Below are 24,065 nucleotides of genomic sequence, written 5' to 3'. Positions count from 1 at the left end.
ATGCTTTGTACAAATGGTTTTGTTAGAAATAAATTCAGCCTTATAAAATGTGCTCATTAGAAATCCTTTTTATGCCAAGGATGATTCTAAAATATTTTATATACCTTCTCATTGCTTTTATGAGATAGCATATTAGAGGTCTCTTCTTACTTTCGAGCCTGCAAAGTACCTCAAAGTATAGTGGCAGTTGGTATCTAAAATGTAACAGAAGCCTTTTTATGGCACACTATACCTTTAGATACACAAAAAAATATCTGGAGTTGTTCCTATGGGTTTTTTTCCCTACAATATTTAGCCCAGGTGACATAAAAATAACTATTTTAATTCAACATGCCCAGAATTGATTTTCCAAAGAAAATATTAAAGTGACTCTAAACCCATTCAGAAACTCAAAGATAAACAGAAACAGCTGTTAAATGTCTCACAAGCCAGTCTGAGATTCATTTCAATTACCCAACAAAAGGTACCTCAGGTGTAACAGAGCATTTTCAAGGTAAATTTTATGTCCATTAGATATAAGCCTAGTGGCAAGTCTGAATTCCTCCCAGTTGTTACTTCCTTTATGTCTGATGGCATTTTCCTAATTCCCTGTTTAATTTTATTTTAGCTTTTATAGACAGTTGTAAAGTGAGCAAAATACAACAATTTACACAGATTCAGTACCTGTGTTAAGGTCAATTTGACTTTCTGTTGAAATTGTTTTCTAATATTGACATTTTTTTCAAGTTTTTATATTTTTCTGGTTGCCATTTTTCCCTAATGAGAAAAAGGAAATATAATCTAATCACTCTAATGCTTCTGGTGGGTAAGTCTGCATCAAGCAAGTAAGCCTGCCCCCCAGCTATAAAAAGTATAGAAAGTTAGCAAAAAATTCTTACAATTCTCAAGCCTTTCACCCCAAATCCCAATAATGATAGCATAGAGAGCCTCAGAGTATATATACACATCAACTGTAGAGGTATAAGAATTTGATTTGTATACTCTACATCAGGGTCAACAACCTGCAACACAAAAGGCCAGCATAAATTGATCCACAACTTGCCTCCCTTCTCCAAATTGTGAGGGTGGCAATTGAGAATACAATCTCTACCTCTCTCACACACACATGTTCACAGACTTGCAAGTTGTCATATGCCCTGACCCCTCTCATAGAGGTCAACAAGTGATACACAACAACCACCCCACAGAGACTCAATATACCAGAAGAATAAAGTTTCACCAGTAGGTAGACTATATCATGTGACCACCATTCTTGAGCACCTATTATGGGCCACTTAAGGGTGCTGTGTGTATTACTTAACTCAGTCCTTGCAACCACCTTATGAAGTAGACACATGACCCCAACTTGATAGAAGATGACAACAGGACAATGAGAAAAGGGGAGTAACCTGCTCAATTCAAATCCCTGTACATGTGTTCTTTCCACTGTTCCATTATCATAAAAGTGTATCAATTTCTCCCCAAGATAAAAATAACATGCAGATGCCACTATGGGACTTGAAGAGTGCTCACGTTTTTTATTTTTGATGAAATTTCTTCATATTGAAAAATCCTAAAAAAAAATTTAATTTCCGATCAGCTGAAGCTTAGAAGAACCTTGCCTTCTCCAAAGTTTCTATTGTAATGACAAATCATCTGAGTAGTTTCTGACTAATGTGCTTGTTTCAAAGTACACCCGTGGCACTCCTAGACACTAGAGAGGGTTTTTTTGGGGGGAGGGATTCTTCACCTTACTAGAAGACAGAAACCCAATTCAGCTTAACTTAGAGGAAAGGGGAAATTGGAGATACACCCCTGAAAACAAACTGAAAAAGTTAAGGAAATCCAGTTAAAAAATGGGCAGAAGACATGACTAGACATTTTTCCAATGAAGATATATAAGATAATTAACAGACACATGAAAAGATACTCAACATCACTCATCATCAGGGAAATACAAATCAAAACCACAATGAGATATCACCTCACACCTGTCAGAAATGGCTAAAATTAACAACACAGAAAACAACAGATGTGGGAGAGGATGCGCAGAAAGGGGAACCCTCTTACACTGTTGGTGGGAATGCAAACTGGGCAGCCACTCTGGAAAACAGTATAGAGATTCCTCATGAAGTTAAAAATAGAACTACCCTACAACCCAGCGATTACACTACTAGATATTTACGCAAAGAATACAAACATAGTGATTCAAAGGGGCACATGCACCCGAATGTTTATAGAAGCATTATCAACAATAGCCAAATTATGGAAAGAACCCAAATGTTCACCAACTGATGAATGGATAAGGAAGATGTGGTGTGTGTGTGTATATATATATACATATATATGTATATGTATATATGTATATATATATATGTGTATATATATATATAATAGAATATTACTCAGCCATCATAAAGAATGGAATCTTGCCATTTGCAACAATGTGGACAGAGCTAGAGTGTATTATGTTAAGCAAAACAAGTCAATCAGAGAAAGACAAATATCATATGATTTCACTCGTATGTGGAATTTAAGAAACAAAACAGATGAACCATAAGGGATGGGAAGAAAAAGAGAGGGAGGCAAACTATAAGAGACTCTTAACTACAGAGAACAAACTGAGGGTTGCTGAAGGGGAAGTGGGCAAGGGGACGGGTTAAGTGGGTGATGAGTATTAAGAAGGGCACTTGTAGTGATGAGCACTGGGTGTTATACATAAGTGATAAATCACTAAATTCTACTGAAACCAATATTACACCATATGTTAACTAACTAGAATTTAAATAAAAACTTGAAACTTGAAAAATCAAGTTATAATCAATATTTTTAAATTTGACTTTAGTGAATCAACTGGATTGGCAGATTTCTAAGATACAGTGTTCCTTTTTCTACAAAATTTCCCTCAAGAGACTTTTATTCAGTACAATAAATAATTAGTAGTTCTAGAAAGAAAGAAAGAAAGAAGAAAGGAAGAAAGAAAGAAAGAAAGAAAGAAAGAAAGAAAGAAAGAAAGAAAGGAAGGAAGGAAGGAAGGAAGAAAGGAATGGCCCCTGCCGTTAGGAAGCTATTATGATTGACAGCCTAACTGAGGGACAAAGGAGAAGCACATATTTGGACAGTTCCCCCCACCTTCAAAAAAAAAAGTTGTTCTAATATAGAAAGCCAATTTTTAAGTTTTTAAAGAACTTACATTTATTTTTAGCAGATGATGAATCCAGAAAATTTAAGCAATAGACTCAAAATCTGGAGACATATGGAAATAATGATAAAAAGCAAACACTTTGGGGCACCTGGATGGCTCAGTCGGTTGAACATCCAACTCTTGGTTTCAGCTCAGGTCATGATCTCAGGATCGTGAGATCAAACCCCAGGTCAGGCTCCAGGCTCAGCAAGGAGTCTGCTTAGGATTCTCTCGCTCTCCCTCTGCCCCTCCCCCCACCTCATGCTCGGGTGCATGTGCGAGCTATCGCTCTCTCTCAAATAAATAAATAAATAAATAAATGAAATCTTTTTTTAAAAAAGCAAACACTTTGCCTCTAATGAACCTTCTAAACTGTAAAATAATGAATTAAGGGAAATGAGGGATTATGTCCTTAGCCATAATATTTTATCTAAAAAGCACTTTTAAGATGTTCAAATTTGTTCTGTCTTCCCCAAGACTTAATGTTTTGAATAAAACAATAAGTGATATATCTGGATTTTTTTGTTACAGTCCCCACCCTAATCACTGTTTTTAAGACTGCTAAGTGTTACTGCAAAATATGAACACTGCACCTTCAAAGCAATGATCTGAACAAGGTACCCTCTGAAGCCCTGCTATCCCTTCCCAGACCTCTTAAAAGCTCATTAAGTGCAAGATAGTTCGGGTACAATCTTTTTTTATACTGACATAACAGAGCATTTCTTACTTTGAAAAAAATCCTAAGCAGATGGTTCAAGAAATGAGAGCTTTTCCCCTGAGACTAGAAACTACCATGTCCTCATTAAAGACTGTAGATACATCTTCCAATTTCTGCTTTTATTGTATTCTGATCAACAAATAGAAAATGGGGGTCAAAATAAATTGTTCTTTTTTCTCCTGATTTCAAAGAACAACCCCAGCACCCAAGTTTCTAAGAATAAAGCAAAGCAATGGTGTGTATGGGTGTATCTCCCTTAGATCAAGTCAAACCAAAGGTGCAATTCTTATTCCATCTAAACCATAAGAATAGCTTGATGACAGACATGGCCCTTTTCAATATCTATGCACCAAAGCTTTTTAAGTTAACAATATCTTAATTTCTAGATAGATGGTTAAGTGCTTGATTATCTAATCTTAAGTTTTTCAAACTTAGTCCACCCAAGACATGCCATACAATTAGAAAGTTATTTTCCAGTCCCAGAAATGTAATTACTTATTTATACATAATATGTTGTATTTTTAACATTAGCCATTTCTTTATTTTATAATAATCCAGATATGAATGAAAATAAATTCAGGGGCGCCTGGGTGGCTCAGTTCGTTAAGCGACTGCCTTCGGCTCAGGTCATGATCCTGGAGTCCCTGGATCGAGTCCCGCATCGGGCTCCCTGCTCGGCAGGGAGCCTGCTTCTCCCTCTGACCCTCCCCCCTCTCATGTGCTCTCTCTCTCATTCTCTCTGTCTCAAATAAATAAATAAAATCTTTAAAATAAATAAATAAATAAATTCAGGATAGCTTATTACCTTGAACTTTGTATTTGTATATACTAAAGATCACAGCATTATTTTTATTTTATTTTTAATGGCAGCTAAATTGTGGGATATCATTAACTAACTCAGTTGTCTGGAATTAACCTCACTTTATATCAATAAACCAATAGTTCATTTACGTATTCAATAAATACTTATAGAGCACCAACTCTGTGTCAGGCATTGTCCTATGTGCTTAGGATACATCACTCAATAAAAGACAGAAAGACTTTTGTCTTTGCTGGAGAGAGAGACAGATAAGTAATAACATAGTAAGTCCATGAGGTATCTCCTGGAGTAAGACGGGCTGTGAGGACAGAAGGAGGAGAGAGTGATGAGGACTCAGAGTGCAGGATGAGAGGGCGTTTGGGGCAAAAGGATTTGGAGCTAAGACTTGAAAGAGATGAAGGATTTAGCCATGTGGAGATCTAGAAGACAATTTCAAACAGAGGGAACAGCCAGTACAAAGGCCCTAAGGTGGGTGGGTATCTGGCATATTGGGGGGACAGAAAGGAAGCCAAAATGGCTTGAGCAGAGAGAGGGATGGAAAGAAGAGTAGGAAATAATGTCAGAGCGATAGCAGGTTTTGAAGTAAATAAACGCATACAAATTTTTTTGAGAATTTATATCACCGTTTCCATATAGTATATTATGTTTTGTCTTATACCTGATAATAATATTCCCTTACTATCCTCTGACAATCAATTTCTTACTGAAACTAATTTCATATTTCATATGACCGGTATAATTGTATGATTCCATTTAATTTAATGTTCTCTATGTCTAAATTCCAGTTTGTAGCTGATATTGAAAAGTGATTTTAAAAAATAAAACAAGGATTCAATTATTCAGTCAATTTGAACTACATTATGAAAAAATGCTCTGTGCTCATTCATGAGTAAAATAACATTGCTTGAAAATATTTATGTTGTCAAAGGAAGACACAGTATTTGTGAATTTAAAACATTTCTCCAAGAATTAGATACTAAGGCATGATAATGCCATAGTTTGGGTTTGTTTTTAAGAAATCATCACATGATACTACCAGGAAATGTCTTTTGAAAATGTAAGCCACATCCTTCAGAACAGATGAAGAATTTGATAAATGCCACAACAGCTGCACTTTCCTAAAAAACCATGTTGTCACACTGCTACCTAAACGCATCTCTCTAGTGCGTTGGGATATGCATATTCCTTCTGAAATGGACATTGTCATTGGAAGATTGAACAAAATAAAGAAGTGTTTGGTGATGTCCATAATACAGAAGCAAAAAAACAACTTCACTTAAGTCATGAACAGTGGATCTGAAATCGTATCAAACCAACACAAGACAGGTACCAAGGTTACACTGTAGGAGGAGTACGTGCAATGGGAGATACTATGGTGTCCAGTTTTGGATAATACAATGTCCCACATATATTATCTTAGAATCACTGAATTTCAGCATTTGAAAGGACTTTGTAACTTACAGAATGGCGGCCACCAAACTTTGGCCCTTTGCCTGTTTTATTGAAATATAGCTAGCTGTGCTAGAGTTGCTTTTGCAAGAGAGACCATACGACCTGAAAAGCCCAAAATATTTACTATGACATTTATAGACAAAGCTTGCTGACTATAGATAGTATATTGATTAACCATATGGGCGCTGGAGTTAGACTACTAGGATTCAAATCTCCGTTCTGCAGGTGGTCCATTATATGGCTTTGGGCAAGTTACACAGACTCTGGACTGCCACTTCCCCACCTATATAATTAGGGCAAATAGTAAAGTCTATCATTGAGTTGTGAGCATTAAATGGAAAAGGGCACAATACATACTCATAAATGCTAACTCTTATTATATCATCTAGGTCAACTGTCCACTCAAAGTTATATACTTCTCTCCAAAGCGTCATCTACTACAGATTTCAACACAGCTAGTGACGCAGGAAGCCCATTTTATCTTTTTTTTATTATTATTATGTTATGTTAATCCCCATACATTACATCATTAGTTTTTGATGTAGTGGTCCATGATTCATTGTTTGCGTATAACACCCAGTGCTCCATGCAGAACGTGCCCTCCCCAATATCCATCACCAGGCCAACCCACCCTCCCACCCCCCTCCCCTCTAGAACCCTCAGTTTGTTTCTCAGAGTCCATAGTCTCTCATGGTTCGTCTCCCCCTCCAATTTCCGCCCCTTCCTTCTTCCCTTCCTGCCATCTTCTTTTTTTTTTTTTAACATATAATGTATTCTTTGTTTCAGAGGTACAGGTCCATTTCATCTTTAATCATTCTATTAGAAAGTTCTGCCTTCCACTGGGTTGAAACCTGTCTTTTTATAGCTCTATCCTATTAATCCCATCTCTTTGAGGTTCTACAGAACATCTCTTCCAAATACTAGGATCTTCAAATATTTAAAAAAGGCTTCTCTAATAAGACTTCATATCTCCAGTTCTTTTTGTTACTTCTGTTAAAACACACTTTGCATCCCTTTCTCACTTTGGTAATTCTTTTTAGAAGGGAATATAAAGTATTTACTCAGAAATTGGCATAAGACTTCAGACAGATAGATTCAGACCCTTACTCCTCAACCTCTCCATATTATGCTGATAATGTGTGTTTTATGCTACTCAATCTTTTTCCACCCCATCCTGTTCTGGAAGGGTGGATATTTTTAGATACAAAGACCTTATGTTTACCCTTTTTATGTTTAATCTAATATAGCTCCAGTCTCTCAAGATCTTTCCAGATGTTGGTATTAGTGTTTAGAATGTTCACTGCCCCCACCAGCTTCATACCACCTATGCACACTTGTGATGTCTTGATTCAAAAGATCAATAAATTTCCCATTAAGTTGAAATTAATACAATGAGTAGTCCTGAACTTATTTAGAGCAACTGAGTATTGTTTTAGTAATCGAATTGCCTTCCCCTTGGATTTCTATCACCCTAATCACTATTTATTTACTGGTCTCACTTGGGGTGTCATTCGTCTTAGTGAAAGAAGTTGGAAGCAAATATAAGTTAAGACATAAATATCTTTCTTTCTCTCTTTCAATATTATACTTTAAAACAAGCTGTATGTCTGTATTAGTAAAGGTTCTCCAGAGAAACAACCAATGGCATATGTATATATTAAGAGAGATATTTGTATTAAGGAACTGGTTCACGTGATTGAGGAGGCTTGGTAAATCCAAAATCTGCAGGGAAGCCTGGCAGACTGAAGACCCAGGGAAGAGCTGCAGTTCAAGTCCAAGGGCAATCAGCTGGCAGAATTCCTTCTTGCTAAGGAGAAGTCAGTCTTTGTTCAGTAAGGTCTTCAACTGATTGGATGGGGTTCACCCACATTACAGAGGATGTAATGCTTTACTCGAAGTCCAATTTAAATGTTAATCTCATCAAAAAAAAAAAAAAAAAAAACCTCCATAGAAACATCCAGAATAATGTTTGACCAAGTATCTGGGCACTGTGGTGCAGCCAAGTGACATATAAACTAACCATGATAGTATCTAACTCTTTTCTAAACTTTTTCTTAAAATGAAAATAGCTAAAAATCTAGTATATAGGATGCCCGCATTTTGTTTCCATAATTTTTCCTTTGATAACTAAGTACTCTGTTATATAAAACCATGATTAAGGGTGTGTCTAAGTGGATAGTCATGATAAAAAAAAACAATTAATTTTTGTTACCATATATAAATACAGCATCTTAACATATACCTTGCGTTTAATATTTCCTGAGTCCACATCAATAACCAATTTTTTTCTGTATCTAAGAAAATATCAAGGGTAGGAGAAATTAGAAAGCAACAGTGATTTTTATTGAAACCTTCTATAGAAGGTTTCAGAATCTAGATGTCACTTAAAGTATGGATAGGTCAGCGTTCCTTAGTTCATTCACTTATTTTTAAAATTCCATTTTTTATATTCTAAAATTTTGAATTGCCACTTAAATTCCAATGCTATTTCTTCAAATGATTTCACAAGATTGTCAAAACAAATAGCTGTATAAATAAGAAAATATCTAAGCATTAAATGTCACTGCAATGTAATATTTGTGAACAAATTCTACTAGAATAAAAATACGCCAACGTGCTGTCTATGGAAATTAGACTTCACTGAACTAGTATTTTGGTTCTATACTGTTATGAATCTAGGTTTTGAAAAATGTGAGGTTTTTTTTTTCTTGGTTAACCTTTTATGATAAATAGAAATTATTAATTTAGAGACCGAGTGACTCTAAGATTATTTTTTACGATTCTTACTAATGATTCCTTTTTTTATCTGTGGTGTGCTGTTCTCTTTCGTTATACTTTTAAATTTCCTCTCTTTAGGTTTGGATGTGTGGAGGAGAAATGTTTGATGTCCCATGTTCTAGAGTTGGTCATATCTACAGGAAGTACGTCCCTTATAAAGTTCCATCTGGGACCAGCCTGGCAAGAGTGAGTAACGGGGTCAGAATAAGTTGGGCTTGATAGGGCTTCCTGTAGGCAGACTAAGCAGCCTCATACATGGTATAATTTGTGACCCAGACGGACAGGCACTGTCTGATAGAAACAAATGACTAAAATAAAAACTCCACCACTTGCCATTCCATTTGACAGGCTTTAGTATATAAACCGTTTCTGTGTTCCTCAGAGTTTTATTTCCATTCCTTAAGGAAGTATTAACTATTAATGCTAATTCTTGTGTTTAATTATTTCAAAACACTTTCACATACATTATATTTAATCTTTACCTCTTCCTTTTGAGATTGATAGTCTTAGCCTTATTCTGTAGATGAAAACTGGGGCTTGCCAGGTGGCTTGTTTATGCGCAAATGAATGATAAATAGCAGAGGAGGGGTTTAAACCCAGGTCTTCAGAACTCCCCCTGCTCCCCTTCATGGAGTGTAACAGGATCCATAAAAAGTCAGATGGAGAAACAAGACAGGGAGAAACGGTTGCCCAAACTCTGCCTTCTCATTTGCAACTAGGGCCAGCTCTGCCTAAAATTTTATCCTATCCCCAAAATCCCAAATTTGGCCAGTTGCAAGATGTTTTTTCAGATACTGTTTCAAATAAAACCTTTTTCATAGGCTAAATGAAAGGATGCTTTTTTCTTCTGCATTTTAGAATGTTCTCATACATATTTGGGAGAAAGTCATGATACTTTCGTGAAATAATCCTGACAATTTCTGTTTTCCATGTGACTGTCTCTAGAGCTGGGTTAGTTGTATTCACCACAGTATGTACCTGCCACCGCAGAGATGCAAAATCTAGGAGGAAAAAAAAAAAAAGGTGGTTTTGCCACATGGCTTCACACAGTGTTCTCCTAGGAATCTAATCTTGAATTATTCATTTTCGTTCTTTTACTAGTATGGCTGCAATATATAACTATTTGAGTCTTTTCTAGAAAGCTCAATAAGCTCACAAGCTTCTTTAAAATATAAACGAGTTCATCGGGTTTCATTAGAAATATTAACCCCACAAAGGCATAGTGTTTTCTCTGTTTTATTTGCTACTACACTCCCAACACCTCGAACAAAGCTTGATAGACACTCGACAAATATTAGTTGAAAGGATTAATTAACCAGGAAAAACTAAGACTAGAAAATGCTACAGGTTTGTCAACTAAAACTTAAACATTTCAGTGAAGTATAAAAAAATTTTCATTTCTAGTGAGTCTTTGGGGGGAAGAGGATTCTTTCTTACTGCCTTTCTGAGATTGTCAACACTGTCCATTTCCTTAAGCCACATCCATAATCTTTTTTATAACAGTTTGAGTTAATAGTCATGAAGTTACCTCACATACACCTTGAAGGGAAATAGTCATATTATTACGCCCTCTTCAAAAGATTAGTAGCGTACTCCACTGAGTAGCTGCAAAAATATGCTCTTTGAAAAAAAAAAATCACAAAATCATAAAGCAATTAAAGAGCTGCATCTTGGACAAGGACATATGATTCAATCTTGTCATAAGACTTAACACATACGAATCTCCAAGCTCATTCAGGAAAACAACAAGAATTCACTAAAAGGTCCAGTTTTGAGCACATTATCACAAATCAGCCATGTGGATATCACAAATCACAACAGGTTAAACTACCCCAAAGATAATGATGTTGTCACTTGTCCCTTTCACCCACTCAAATGCGCCCAATTTGTGCCCCACTCTGCATCATTCATTTGCCAGATGGATGGAATGTGCGCTTGGTTTGTAGTCAAAATTAGTGTGTACAAACTGGAGGGGAAAGTTATGCTGGTCTAGAGGGTATATTTTCAAAAAATAAAACTGTTCATATATTTTCAAGAAAGAAATTAAATACTATGTCAGTGTATATAAAAGTATATATACAGTGTATATAAAAGTATATATAAAAGTAAATACTTTTTCAAGGACTGTCAAATATAGGAAAACTAGGGCTGGCACATAAAATTCCCAGCAAATAAGTGAGTGTTCATTCAAATGAAAAAAAAGGAATTTTAATCTTTTCCACTTAAATTTTACTTGAGGGCTCATTTTTAGTTTTTTTTTTTTTTCTAAACTGCTAGAGCAATCAGAAAGTCATAAATATTGGAGCTCCACTGTCAGTCTAAGGAATGTTTTATCATATTTTAAATAAAAAAAACAATTCTGATTTTTGTGGGAGAGACTCAACTACCTGCTTGCTACCCTCTACGTCGTTACTAAATCATCAAAAATGATGAGAGACTTTAAAGGTGCTTCAGATGCAGGGCCATGTCTGTTCAATGGGTAGTCAATCTCTCCAGCCTCACTGGGAAATGAGAAGATGGAGATTTTAACTCCAAAGGTGCGTTTTCTTATTTTACAAAGCTCATTTAATTTTTCAAAAACATGCACATTTTATGTGTGTACCTATGTAAACTGAGGATTCCAGCTGACTTCCAAACACACACACACACACACACACACACAATTGTGTGAATAGCTTGCAGTCCTCTAAACAGTGCACCAGTGTGTGTATTATAGAAACAAATGCAAATAATTAGTACCTTCTGTTTACCTAGCGTTACAGTCTGGTTGCAAGAGACAAGAGAGCTATATATGAAACCATCAGAGGACAATACAGGACACCAAGTAATTGTTCAAACGTATTGTAAAGATATATATAGGTAGAGGGAGGAGGATTAGGGAGGGCAACATAGCTGTTGAATTGAAAGAGGACCTTCAAGGGTACCTCAATTAAATGAACAAATTTAACAGAATAGTGGTTCCCAAACTCAGGACCAGTAACCCAGAGCCAGTTCCTGGACCAGCTTTCACCCAGCCTCAGTGAACTGAGAAAAAAAGGATCACAAAGCTACATATACTCAATTTAATGATATCTTTTTATGCAGCAATTAGAGACTTTTTTTCCTTTTTTATGACAGAATACAAGATAGATTTTTATTAATGCCCTTATTTGGCAAAAATAAAAATTAGCATCCTTCTGTCAGTTCCCATAAAATGCAAAAATCCAAGACATAGTGACTTACAATTGACCTTCCTCTGGGAATCAGAGTATCCACTCATCATGAATACAATTAGATATTTTGCTGAGTCGGCATCCAGTCCAATGTTTGTACACTGGGCATTGTTGTAGTATCTTTTCACCAGGAACGAACTGCCAGTCCCTGAGGGAAGGGATGCTAATCCCTATTGTTGTAGGGAGACGAGACAGTCCCCAGGGCTGTAGTGACAGTTGTCCCTTCCTGGAGATGACACTGTCCTCATCACAGAAGAGGGAGCAGCTCCGCAGCAAAAGGCCCACCGAGCCTCTGCACAGCGGAAGTGGCTGAGGGGCAGGTGGGTGGAAGACTCCAAGGAGACCTTTCATTCTGATGGGTTGTGAGGTGAACCACACACTCTGCCCAAGGAGCAGCCATATTGGCACCTCACAGACTTCTCTGTGAATGCTAGTGCTTTTGGGGACAGTCAAAGCCATTGGACCTGAGATCAGTGGCTCTGTAAACAGGACATGACAGAGGGGCAGAGCCGTCACCCCATGGATAAACATACTAGCTGACTGTAGCACAAGGGTCGTCCCACGGATGCGACTTTACCCAAAGGAGTTTCCCCAGGAGGATCCCAAGCCAATGAAGGGTAGCCCTGCCGACTGTGAGGGGGGCTGTCCGGGAGGCTCACACAGCTGTCCCCCCTAGCTCCAAAGGAGGACAGTATGGGACACAAAATTGGAACCGATCCTCACTCTAAGTTTGCAAGGGGTGTGACAGAATGCGAATCAGAGGATTGTGTACTTCTGTGGTTTGCCACTGACATAGTATTAATAATATTTTCTTTTCTAAAATACCATCTTGCATTTTATGGCAACCATCATCCAAGTTGCAAGATAAAGCTATAAAACGAAAGAAGTCAAACCCCGTAAAAATCCGATTGCACAGGATGGCCTATAGAACTTGAAAATGTAACTCACATTAGAAGGGATAAGGTTAAATGTCAAGTGAGCAGAGCTGGGATGGTGAACTGAGACCGGACTCACCAAGGTTTACCCCTCCTACCATAGTGCCCCTCATAGGGAGGCTTGGAGTAAACAGGGGCAGCTGGAGCAGAAGGGTGGGGGCTCCAGCCTGAGTTCCTACCTGTAGGAAGGAGTAGGCACAGACAGTGAGAAAGGATTGTGTTTGGGACCTATGGAGCTAAACCAGGAATGTACCTTGGAGACAGACTCTGGAGGACCCCGTGTCCAGAGAAGGGTGTATTTTTCTTATAAATTGTGGGGAGGTACTCATAGTTTTTGAGCAGGAAATGCCAGGATAAAAATAAAAGGGGCAAAAACAGGTCAACCAACAAGTAAATATTTAGTGGGAGAAAGACTAAGGAAAATAACATTTGAATGTAAGAAGCATTTGTAAAAAAAAATTTCCTAAAAGGTTTTTATTGATTTGCCACACTGCGGTGAGAGAGAGGCCAAATGTGGCTATGAGGTTTTCATCATGGCTTCTAAGAAAAAATCATATCAGTACCAAAATGGGGACATGAGGAAGGGGAAGGGGGAAAATGCTCAGATTGGTTTTAGATAAGGAGGGTGAGAAGCAACTGCCTTACATGAGCTCAGGGAGAGCCAGATCTCTGGAGACTTGCACAGATTTCCCATCTAGAATTCTGAGAGCCCACAAAAATCAGATTTTCTATATCAATAAATGTTCATTTCTGGAAAAAAAAAAAAGTATTTTTCATGCCAGGCACTATGCTAGAGCCTGGAAGGATAAATGATGAACAAGATATACATAAACTTTAACTTTTTTTTTTTAAAGATTTTATGTATTTATTTGAGAGAGAGAGCGCATGTGCGTGCACATGCAGGAGTGTGGGGGGTAGGAAGGGCCAGAAGGAGAGGGAGAAGCAGCCTCCCCACTGAGCAGGAAGCCCGATGTGGGGCTCCATCCCAGGACCCAGGGATCATGACCTGAGCAAAGGCAGACACTTAATCGACTGAGCCATCCAAGCCCCCCAAATTTTAACTTCTCATAACTAATGGCCCTGATTATGAAAGTCCGGTGGCATCCACCCAGTCCAGCAATCTACATAACAATCGGAATACCGTGAGGGTGAGCAAAGGGTTAAATAAATGTAACTAACCTCGCTATGGAATGAGATCTGTATCTTAGATACTTATTTATAAACTATTTTGTGGAGATTATAATGTTATCATTGTGATTATGATTTTAGAGAAGAGGAGGTAAATCTCATATATCACATCTAGCATTATTTGACACATAGCGATATATGTTCTATATTAATACATAATATTTAATGATCCTACAGGCCACACTGTGATCTACATCCAAGTTACAAATGTTTTTCACCTTATGTATTTACCTAGGGTTTCTTGGCAGAATGCCATGAGCTTTGAAGATGTCCTATGGTTATTATACTTCATGGGCATGAAGGTTAAACCTGAGGTCTGAGGGAGAATGCTGGTTTTTGCCTCTGTCGGCTATGAAGTGACCTCTTAACCTATTTCCCAAGTTGTCATTAGTCTGGTGTCGTATCCCTGGTGACATCTGGTTCTGCTGACTCCATAGATCATCTCAGACTGTTGAAATTAGGGTGGAGGGAGGTACAGAGGAGGAGGAGTGGGGAAGGAGTTTTCAATGTCAAAGCCAGACCACCCCAAGTCGATTAGTGAGTGCCCCCTCATCATTCACCCTGGTGTCGGCTATCCCGGTCTGAAGCAGCTGAAATGGAAGAACACAAAATCTGACGTATGCCCTCCCTCATTTATGTCAGAAAAATATATCAGTCGAGGAAAAGCTTTAGCAAGACCAAAATGACTACTTTGATATCAGAAAATAAAATCACCAACAAGGCTATAAAGTATGGTGATGAATGAGAAATCTGCTCCCACAAATTGACCTTTCTCCCCCTGATGATTGTAAATCAGTTTACTCTCATAAAACTGCCCGGCAAATAGGAGCTGTAGCATGACATACTTAGCCATCAACGGCAGCCAGCACTTCTTCCTGTTCCTCTTAAAACTATAGAGTTTAGGTGCATTATCTGAAACTATCACTGAGTTCAGGGACACGGCGGCCTATCATGGGCTTTCTCCCAAAAAGCAGGAAAATGATGAATTCTTCCCAAAAGACTCAGCCTGCATAAATGGCTAGGACTTCCATGCAGAAGCAATTCGTCTGAAAACAATAACTATCTCTAACTCTTCCTTACAATATAACAAAAAAGGCAATAAGACTGTCTGATACTGGATGCCTGGGTGGCTCAGTTGGTTAAGCGACTGCCTTCGGCTCAGGTCATGATCCTGGAGTCCCTGGATCGAGTCCCGCATCGGGCTCCCTGCTCGGCAGGGAATCTGCTTCGTCCTCTGACCCTATCCCCTCTCATGTGTTCTCTCTCTCTCATTCTCTCTCTCTCAAATAAATAAATAAAATCTTAAAAAATATATTTAAAAAAAATTAAAAAAAAAAAAAGACTGTCTGATACTGAGGGCCAGAACTAAAGATGATTCACATACTGCAATCATGTGTTTGCTTCTCTCCCTTCTCGGCCACATTTTAGAATATAATATCCTCTCTTTAGATGGGGCTATTTATTTAAGAAGTCCAAGCATCTTTCATAAATAATATTTCATCATTCTTCATGAGAGTCTCCCTAAAGAAAACAACCATAAATTTATTATGCGACGATAATGAGTCAATAAATCCTTAAGATATGAAGAGTCCATTGCGTGTTATGAGGAGAAGGGTCATCTCTAAAGCCTCAACAGAGGCTCAGGCTGGAGAAATTTTTCAATCAATATTTATCAATTGCCTACCATCGAGACACATAGAGCATGCTACATGTCCTAAGCCAATAGCATTGGGCCATCCCTTTGTAATGGAATGTCACATCACCAAGGACATCGCCCCATACTGGAGACAAGTTTCTGGCACATGACACTAGTAGAGCACTCATCCTCACCCTTTAACGATGGCCCTTTTTTGGACACTGGACATTTTATGCTTGTTTTGCATAAGAGGAAAACAAGGCAAAGTAAAACTACTCTGCCAAGGACCCAGACAGAGGAGTTGGGAAAAACACGAAACACGAACTTACTTCCCACTGCTTGACCCTCACTTGTTCCCTTAACTCCTAAACCAGTGGTATCAGAATTTTTTTTTAAGTATCCACATATGTTTTGTCTGTTTAACAAATAACAACAGAATCACAACTGTCCTTAAATTTTTTTTAAAATACGGAGGTAAAACATGGAATTTGCATACCAAACATAGAAACACTAAACAGAAAGTGAAGTATCATGAGAACAACATGTGAGGTAAAAAGAACCACATTATTTTAAAACTCAGCAATTTTCCACTAAGCTTCTCAAAATGAACTTTTAGTTTGATTTTCTTCCTATTCGTTTGCTCTATATCGTACCCTCCCAAAAACTCCCACAGATGCTATCAATTTACCAGTTAAAGCATTCTGCTCAATTTCATTGTTTCAAGTATTCTTCAGTGCTTCCCCAGGTTTAGCTCAGCTATGACTTGTGAATCAAGTAGCTAATGCTTTCTAATGTGCAAAATGGGGCTTGGCATGGAGACAAGCAATCTCTAAGCCATAAGGACAAAATTCAGCATTTCCTGAGCTATCTAGTGAGGACCAATATTTCCCATGTGTTTTTTGTTAAGCCTACTGGAAGACTTTTTTGGCGGTGGGGGCGGGGAGCATGTGTGAGTGGAGTATGGGGGAGGGGCAGAGGGTGAAGGAGAGAAAGAATCTCAAGCAGACTCTATGCTGAGCCCAGAACCCAACACAGGGCTGGTTCTCAGGACCCCGAGATCATGACCTGAGCTACCCAGATGTCCCAAGCCTTTGGAAGATTTTATAGGATAAATATAATATTTAAATGGAGATCCTAGGCATCTACGTGACAATTAGCCATCATGATTAATCATACTCTTACTCTGTCATTCTTAACAAAATTAAAATCTGAATGATTTTCTCTTTCCTATGGTACCTTTTCCAGCCTGCTTTTGGCTACTCCTTCTCCTACCTAAAGCACCTTGGCACTTTATGTTATTAGTTAGCATTTATACAGCTTTCTTTTTTCAAAGCACTTGAGAAACTACATGGTGAGCCCATTTGTGGGCTAGGGGAAATTATAATTGCATTTTTGTCATTATCCCCATTAGAACCGAACATTTTCCTGCATTTACAACTCCACTGGAGCCTCAGAAAGGAGAAAGCTTGCTTAGATAAAATAGGACCCTGCTGCTACAAAATTAAGCTACTGAAATTTAAGCAAATTTAAATATTTTAGCATGCCATAATCTTAATAACCAAAAATGCAACTCTTGCAAGAGGGAGCCCGGCGGGCTACTTTCTAACTCCACCTTTCGGGACCCCAATGGGATGATGAAGCTACGGGAGCACCTTAATGGGAAGCACTCATTTTGTGGAATTAGCTTCTTACCGTAAGATGTGTAAATGCACAGTGACACTGTGCTTGAGGCCTGTAGTATTTCATTTCCGTTCTGATCAACTTTGTTTTTTTTATTATGTTATGTTAATCACCATACATTACATCATTAGTTTTTGATGTAGTGTTCCATGATTCATTGTTTGCGTATAACACCCAGTGCTCCATTCAGTATGTGCCCTCTTTAATACCCATCACCAGGCTAACCCATCCCCCCACCCCCCTCCCCTCTAGAACCCTCAGTTTGTTTCTCAGAGTCCATAGCCTCTCATGGTTCGCCTCCCCCTCCGAGTCCGCCCCCCTTCATTCTTCCCTTCCTGCTATCTTCTTCTTTTTTTTTAACATATAATATATTGTTTCAGAGGTACAAGTCTGCGATTCAACAGTCTTACACAATTCACAGCACTCACCATAGCACATACCCTCCCCAATGTCTATCACCCAGGCGTTCTGATCACCCTTGTTTCTAATAGTTTATTAGTTCGTGGCGAGAACTCCATTTCCAGGGGTATAACATACAACATGGTGGCCATAGTCAGTATTATTATAATGTGTATTTGAAAGTTGCCAACAGGGTAAATCTTAAAAGTTCTCATCACACGGGAAAAAATTGTAACTGTGCGGTGAGTGACAATAACTAGACTTAGTATGGTGGTGGCTTTCCAGTGTATACAAATATGGAATTATTATGTTACATGCTTGAAACTAGTATGTCACATGTCAATTTTATACACACACACAAAAAAAGAATTCCATTTCCAACTTCAATTCCAGCCCAAGTATATCTCCTTTTGATGTTACATTTGAAGTAAAGAAAATAGTTCCATTTGATATTCTATAGACTGAGAAATGGTCAAAACCAATTGGCAGCTCTGTGGTGCCTGGATGCTTTTAGTGTTCTAATTCTGAAAACAGCTTATAAAAATAAAATTTCACAGATTACCTAAACTTTGAACAGATATGAATTCCAACTTTAGGACCCTACATAAGCTATTAAAAACATAGAGTTTTTTTGGTCTATTTTGACAGTATGAAAAATAAAACAGGTTGTACTAATAACAAATGGAATGAATACTGTAGCAGCATTTAGTTTAACCACAGTTTGCTTGTGGTAGATGTTCACTATTATGGAACAAAACACTTGATACTCTTTTTGGTTAATGGTTAGAAGTGCTGGTTGTGATTTATTTTTTTTTAAAAATAGTAATTGTGGGGTACCTGGGTGGCTCAGTCAGTTGAGCATCAGGCTCTTTATTTTGGCTCAGGTCATGATCTCAGGGTCCTGGGATCAAGCCCTGCATGGGCTTGCACTCGGCAGGGAGTCTGCTTGAGATTCTTTCTCTCCCTCTGCCCCTCCCCCGCTCTCTCTCTCTTTCTCTCTCAGAAATAAATAATAAAAATATTAAAAAATTTTAAAAAGCAATTGTATTAATAATTATCTACAAAAAAATCATACTACCTTTTTTCAAGATTAATTTTTTTGACAGAAAGAGAGCACAAGCAGAGGGAGAGGGAGAGCAGGCTCCCCACGGAGCAGGGACGTGATGCAGGGCTCCATCCTAGGACCCTGGGATCATGACCTGAGCTGAAGGCAGATGCTTAACTGACTAAGCCACCCAGGCACCCCAAACTGCCTTTTATACTCAAGTTGTGGTAGCATGAGACACCATGGCTTGATTGCCAGAGATGGACACCCTTCACATCATCCTCCTGATGTCTCTAGATTTCCCCAAAAGGCTTCCTCCCTGCGTGCTTACATACCTGTTTGTCAGATGCAGTACCCGCTCTGCCTCACCCATGACTTGCTTCTTCTTTGTGCTCCCACTTGCCTGTTTCTTGCCTGGGAAGCCACTGGAGAAGCCACACCACCTCCAACATTCAGAAGAAGAGCATCAACTCCTAGTCCATGGTGCTATCTCTGGAGAAACCAACACTTCAATTCTCAAAGTGCCAGAACTTCTCTCAGTCCCGGATAGACTCAGGAAGGTTGTCCTTTAGCTGTGGGCTAGCTAAAAGAAACAGAAACCACACTTACACTTATGTCCTATCATTCCGCGTTTTGCTTCTGAGGCGAGGTCATAAGGCATTGCAGCTTCCACCTTGATCGCTTGGATGGCTTGATTTGGGGGAAGCTAGCCACCACATCATGATGACACTCAAGCAGCCCTCTAGAGAGGCCCATATGGAGGAAACCTGAGTCCTCCTACCAAGAGCAAGCACCACTTTATCAAACATGTAAGCCTCCTTGGAAGAAGATCTTCCAGCCCCACTCAAGACTGAGGGTTCTAGAGGGGAGGAGGGGGGGAGGGGTTGGGTTAGCCTGGTGATAGGTATTAAAGAGGGCACGTATTGAAAAAAAAAAAAAAAGATAAATGCTTCTTTAGCCAAAATCTGACTGAAACTGATGAAAATCCAAGCCAGATTGCCCAGCTAAAGCACTCCCAGTTTCCTGACCCACAGAAACTGTAAAAGATTTTTAAAATTGTTTATTATTAAGCCACTCCATTGAGGGTAATTTGTTATGTATTGATAGATAACTAATACAGCTCTTTCTGTTTAACAACTCTTCAGGAGCAGCAATCAGTCCAATTTTAAGGGACATGATTACCTCAGGTGGTCCACTTGAAGCTTAAACATTAGGCAAGTTATGCCTCAAAGATACTATCAACAGGTATCAAAAGGCAACTCACTGAATGGCAGAAAATGTATGCAAATCATATATCTGATAAGGGGTTAATATCCAGAATATTTAAAGAATTTCTACAACTCAGTAATAACAAACAAACAAGCAAGCTGATTTAACAATGGGCAAAGGATTTGAATAGACATGTCTCCGAAGAAGATATGCAAATGGCCAATAAGCATGTGAAAGATGTGTAATATCACTAATGATTAGGGAAAATACAAAACAAACCCATGATGAGATACCACTTCACACCCATTAAGATGGCTAGGGAAAAAAAAAAGGGAAAAAAAAAAAAACAGAAAATAGTGCTGGAAAGGATGTATAGGAATTAGAATGTTTGTACATGGCAGAAATGTTAAATGTTGCAGCCATAGTAGAAAACAGTTTGGAGGTTCCTCAAAAAAATAGAGATGTAATTACCATATGATCCAGTGATTCTACTTCTGAGTACATAGACAAAAGAATTGAAAGCAAGGACTCAAACAGATATTTGTACACATATGTTCATAGCAATAGTCAAACATAGAAGCAACCCAATATTTGCTTGACAATAAATGGACAAGCAAAATGTGGTATATATATATATACACACACACAATGGATTATTATTCAGCCATAAAAAGGAAGAAAATTCTGACATATACTACAGAATGGCTGAATCTTGAAGACATATGCTAACTGAAATACGCCAGTCACAAAATAACAAATACTGCATGATTCCTCTTATATGAAATATCTTACATAGTCAAATTCATATGAAATAGAAAATAGAATGGTAGTTGCTAAAGACTGAGGAAAGAGGAAATGGGGAGTTATTGTTTAATGAGTTTAGAGTTTCAGTTTAGGAAGATGACAAAAGTTATGGAAATGGATGGTGGCAGTGGTTGCATAACCATGTGAATGTTTTTAGTTTTTGGGGAGTAAAATTAAGGTATTTCATTTGTTTGTAAAAATACTCATCAGAAGTAGCTAGAACATTCATTCAAATTGTATTTCACATAATTTATGCTGAAGAGAGAGCATTTCCTTCCATGCCTTGGCAAATTGTAATATTCCTTTTTTAAGTTTGAGTCACCTTCCAATATTTAATCCTTTATGCTTTCAATGCTGTGAAATATCTACCATAGTTCCTGTGATGTGAAGTTTTTGATGGTATCACTTTCTCTAGGACAAGTATTTTCCTCATTATGACAAGAAATGCACTCTTGCTAAATTCCCTGGCTATATATCTAGAGTCTCTCAAATGACAGCAGTGTTAACATTTCCATGGCCAGTCATTCCTCCTAGAAATTCTATTTGAATTTCACTTTCAGCATTATCACTTTTTGCTTTTTTGCTGCCCTTTCATCTTTTTTAGCCAAGTCTCTCATTTTGATTATCCACTTTTGTAAAATGTCATGTCATGTTTATCTATAGGAAACAAGGACAAAACACAACTATGTTTCTGACTATGTGTGAACTGAAAAACAGATGTGAACTGTGTGTGAACTGAATAGCGGACGTGCCATGATCAATCACCAACAGATTTTGAAAGAAGTGATGTAATTGGTCATTGATCATAATATGCATTTATTCTTTACATAGTGATTTGTGGTTTGAAGAGCTAACAGCAACATGTGTTCCTTATACAATTACTCACAGTTAACGTACCATAGCGACTGAAATCCGAACTGTGTGGTTGGAAGCATGTGAATGTGTTTAGTGCCACCAAACTGCACATTTAGAAGTGGTCAAAAGGCAAATTTTATGTTCCGTATATTCTACCACAGTGAAAAAAAGTAGGCAAACTGATTCTAAAATTTATCTAGAAATGCAAAGGACCTAAGATACTTGATAAAGAACAAAGTTGGAGGACTTACATTACCTGATTTCAAGCTACAGTAATCATGACAGTAGTATTGACAACAAAAGGATTAATGAAAGAAAATAGAGTTGAATTAGATACTTGCATACGGTCAAACATTTCTAGAAAAAAAACGAAGAAAATTTGTGAGGTTGGGGAGATATGACGCTCTAGGCACTTACACCTAGAAGAAAAGATTGATAAATTGGATTCCACTGAAATTAAGATCTCCTGCTCTTCAAAAGGCACTGTAAAGAGAATAAAAAGACAAGATACAGACTGGGAGAAAATATTTACAAATCACATTTCTTTGTAATATAGTTTGAAATCAGGGAGCATGATATCTTTAGCATTATTCTCCTCTTTCTCAAGATTGCTTTGGCTAGGGGCACCTGGGTAGCTCGGTCATTAAGTGTCTGCCTTCAGCTCAGGTCATGATCCCAGGGTCCTGGGATCGAGCCCCGCATCCGGGTCCCTGGTCCACGGGAAGCCTGCTTCTCCCTCTCCCACTCCCCCTGCTTGTGTTCCCTCTCTCGCTGTGTCTCTCTCTGTCAAATAAATAAATAAAATCTTTTAAAAAAATTGCTTTGGCTATTCAGGGTCTTACATACAAACTTTAGAATTGTTTGTTCTATTTCTTTTTTTTTTTTTAAAGATTTTATTTATTTATTTGAGACAGAGAGAATGAGATACAGAGAGCATGAGAGGGAGGAGGGTCAGAGGGAGAAGCAGACTCCCCGCCGAGCAGGGAGCCCGATGCGGGACTCGATCCAGGGACTCCAGGATCATGACCTGAGCCGAAGGCAGTCGCTTAACCAACTGAGCCACCCAGGCGCCCTGTTTGTTCTATTTCTATAAAATATGCCATTAGGATTTTGATAGGGATTGCAATGAATCTATATATTGCTTTAGATAGTATGAACATTTTAACAATATTAATTTTTCCAAACCACAAGTACTAGTATATCTTTCCATTTATTTGTGTCTTCTTCAATTTCTTTCATTAATGCCTTGTGGTTGTCAACATACAGATTTTTCAACTTCTTAGTTAAATTTATTCCCAGATATTTTATTCTTTTCGATTCAGTTGTAAATGGGACTTTTTTTTTTTAAGATTTTATTTATTTATTTGACAGAGAGAGATACAGTGAGAGAGGGAACACAAGCAGGGGGAGTGGGAGAGGGAGAAGCAGGCTTCCTGTGGAGCAGGGAGCCCAATGCGGGGCTCCATCCCAGGACCCTGAGATCATGACCTGAGCCGAAGGCAGACACTTGACTGAGCCACCCAGGCGCCCTGTAAATGGGACTCTTTTTTAAATTTCTCCTTCAACAGATTGTTATTAATTTTAGAAATGCAACAGATTTTTATGTATTGATTTTGTATCCTGAAGCTTTACTGAATTCATTGATTGGTTCTAATAGTTTTTTGATGAAGTCTTTATAGTTTTCTATACATAATATCATGTCATCTACAAATAGCAACAGTTTTACTTCTTCCTTTACAATTTGAATGACTATTTTTCTTGCCTAATTGCTCTGGCTAGTATTTCCAATACTATGTTGCATAAAAATGGCAAGAGTGGGCATCCTTGTCTTGTTCCTGATCTTAGAAGAAAAGCTTTCAGTTTTTTGCCACTGACTATGATGTTAGCTGTGGGTGTATTATATATGGACTTTATTACGTTGAGGTGCATTCCCTCTGTACCCACTTTGTTGAGAGTTTTTGTGATAAATGAATGTTGAATTTTGTCAAAAGCCTTTTCTGCTTCTACTGAGATGATCATTTTTAGCTTTCATTTGTTAATTTGGTATATCACATCGACTAATTTGTGGATGTTGAACCATCCTTGCATATCCCTAGAATAAATTCCACTTGATCATGGTGTATAATTGTTTTAATGTATTGTTAAATTTGGTTTGCTAATATTTTGTTGAG

At 38.0% G+C, this 24,065-nt stretch overlaps 1 protein-coding gene across 1 annotated transcript in view; it reads left to right on the top strand.

Annotated features, from left to right (window-relative positions):
- The window catches only part of GALNTL6 (polypeptide N-acetylgalactosaminyltransferase like 6), a 1,195,338-nt gene that overhangs the window by 1,090,711 nt on the left and 80,562 nt on the right, over positions 1–24,065 (top strand). Inside the window, exon 9 of the mRNA XM_021698835.1 lies at positions 9,010–9,117. Within this exon, the coding sequence (XP_021554510.1) occupies positions 9,010–9,117 (108 nt within the window). The remainder of the gene's footprint in view (positions 1–9,009; positions 9,118–24,065) is intronic.

The sequence above is a fragment of the Neomonachus schauinslandi genome, chromosome 2 (assembly GCF_002201575.2).
Source record: "Neomonachus schauinslandi chromosome 2, ASM220157v2, whole genome shotgun sequence".
In the NCBI taxonomy this organism is placed as follows: Eukaryota; Metazoa; Chordata; class Mammalia; order Carnivora; family Phocidae; genus Neomonachus; species Neomonachus schauinslandi.
The sequence above is the reverse complement of the archived record's forward strand: the minus strand, read 5'-3'. Positions and strand labels throughout refer to the sequence as shown.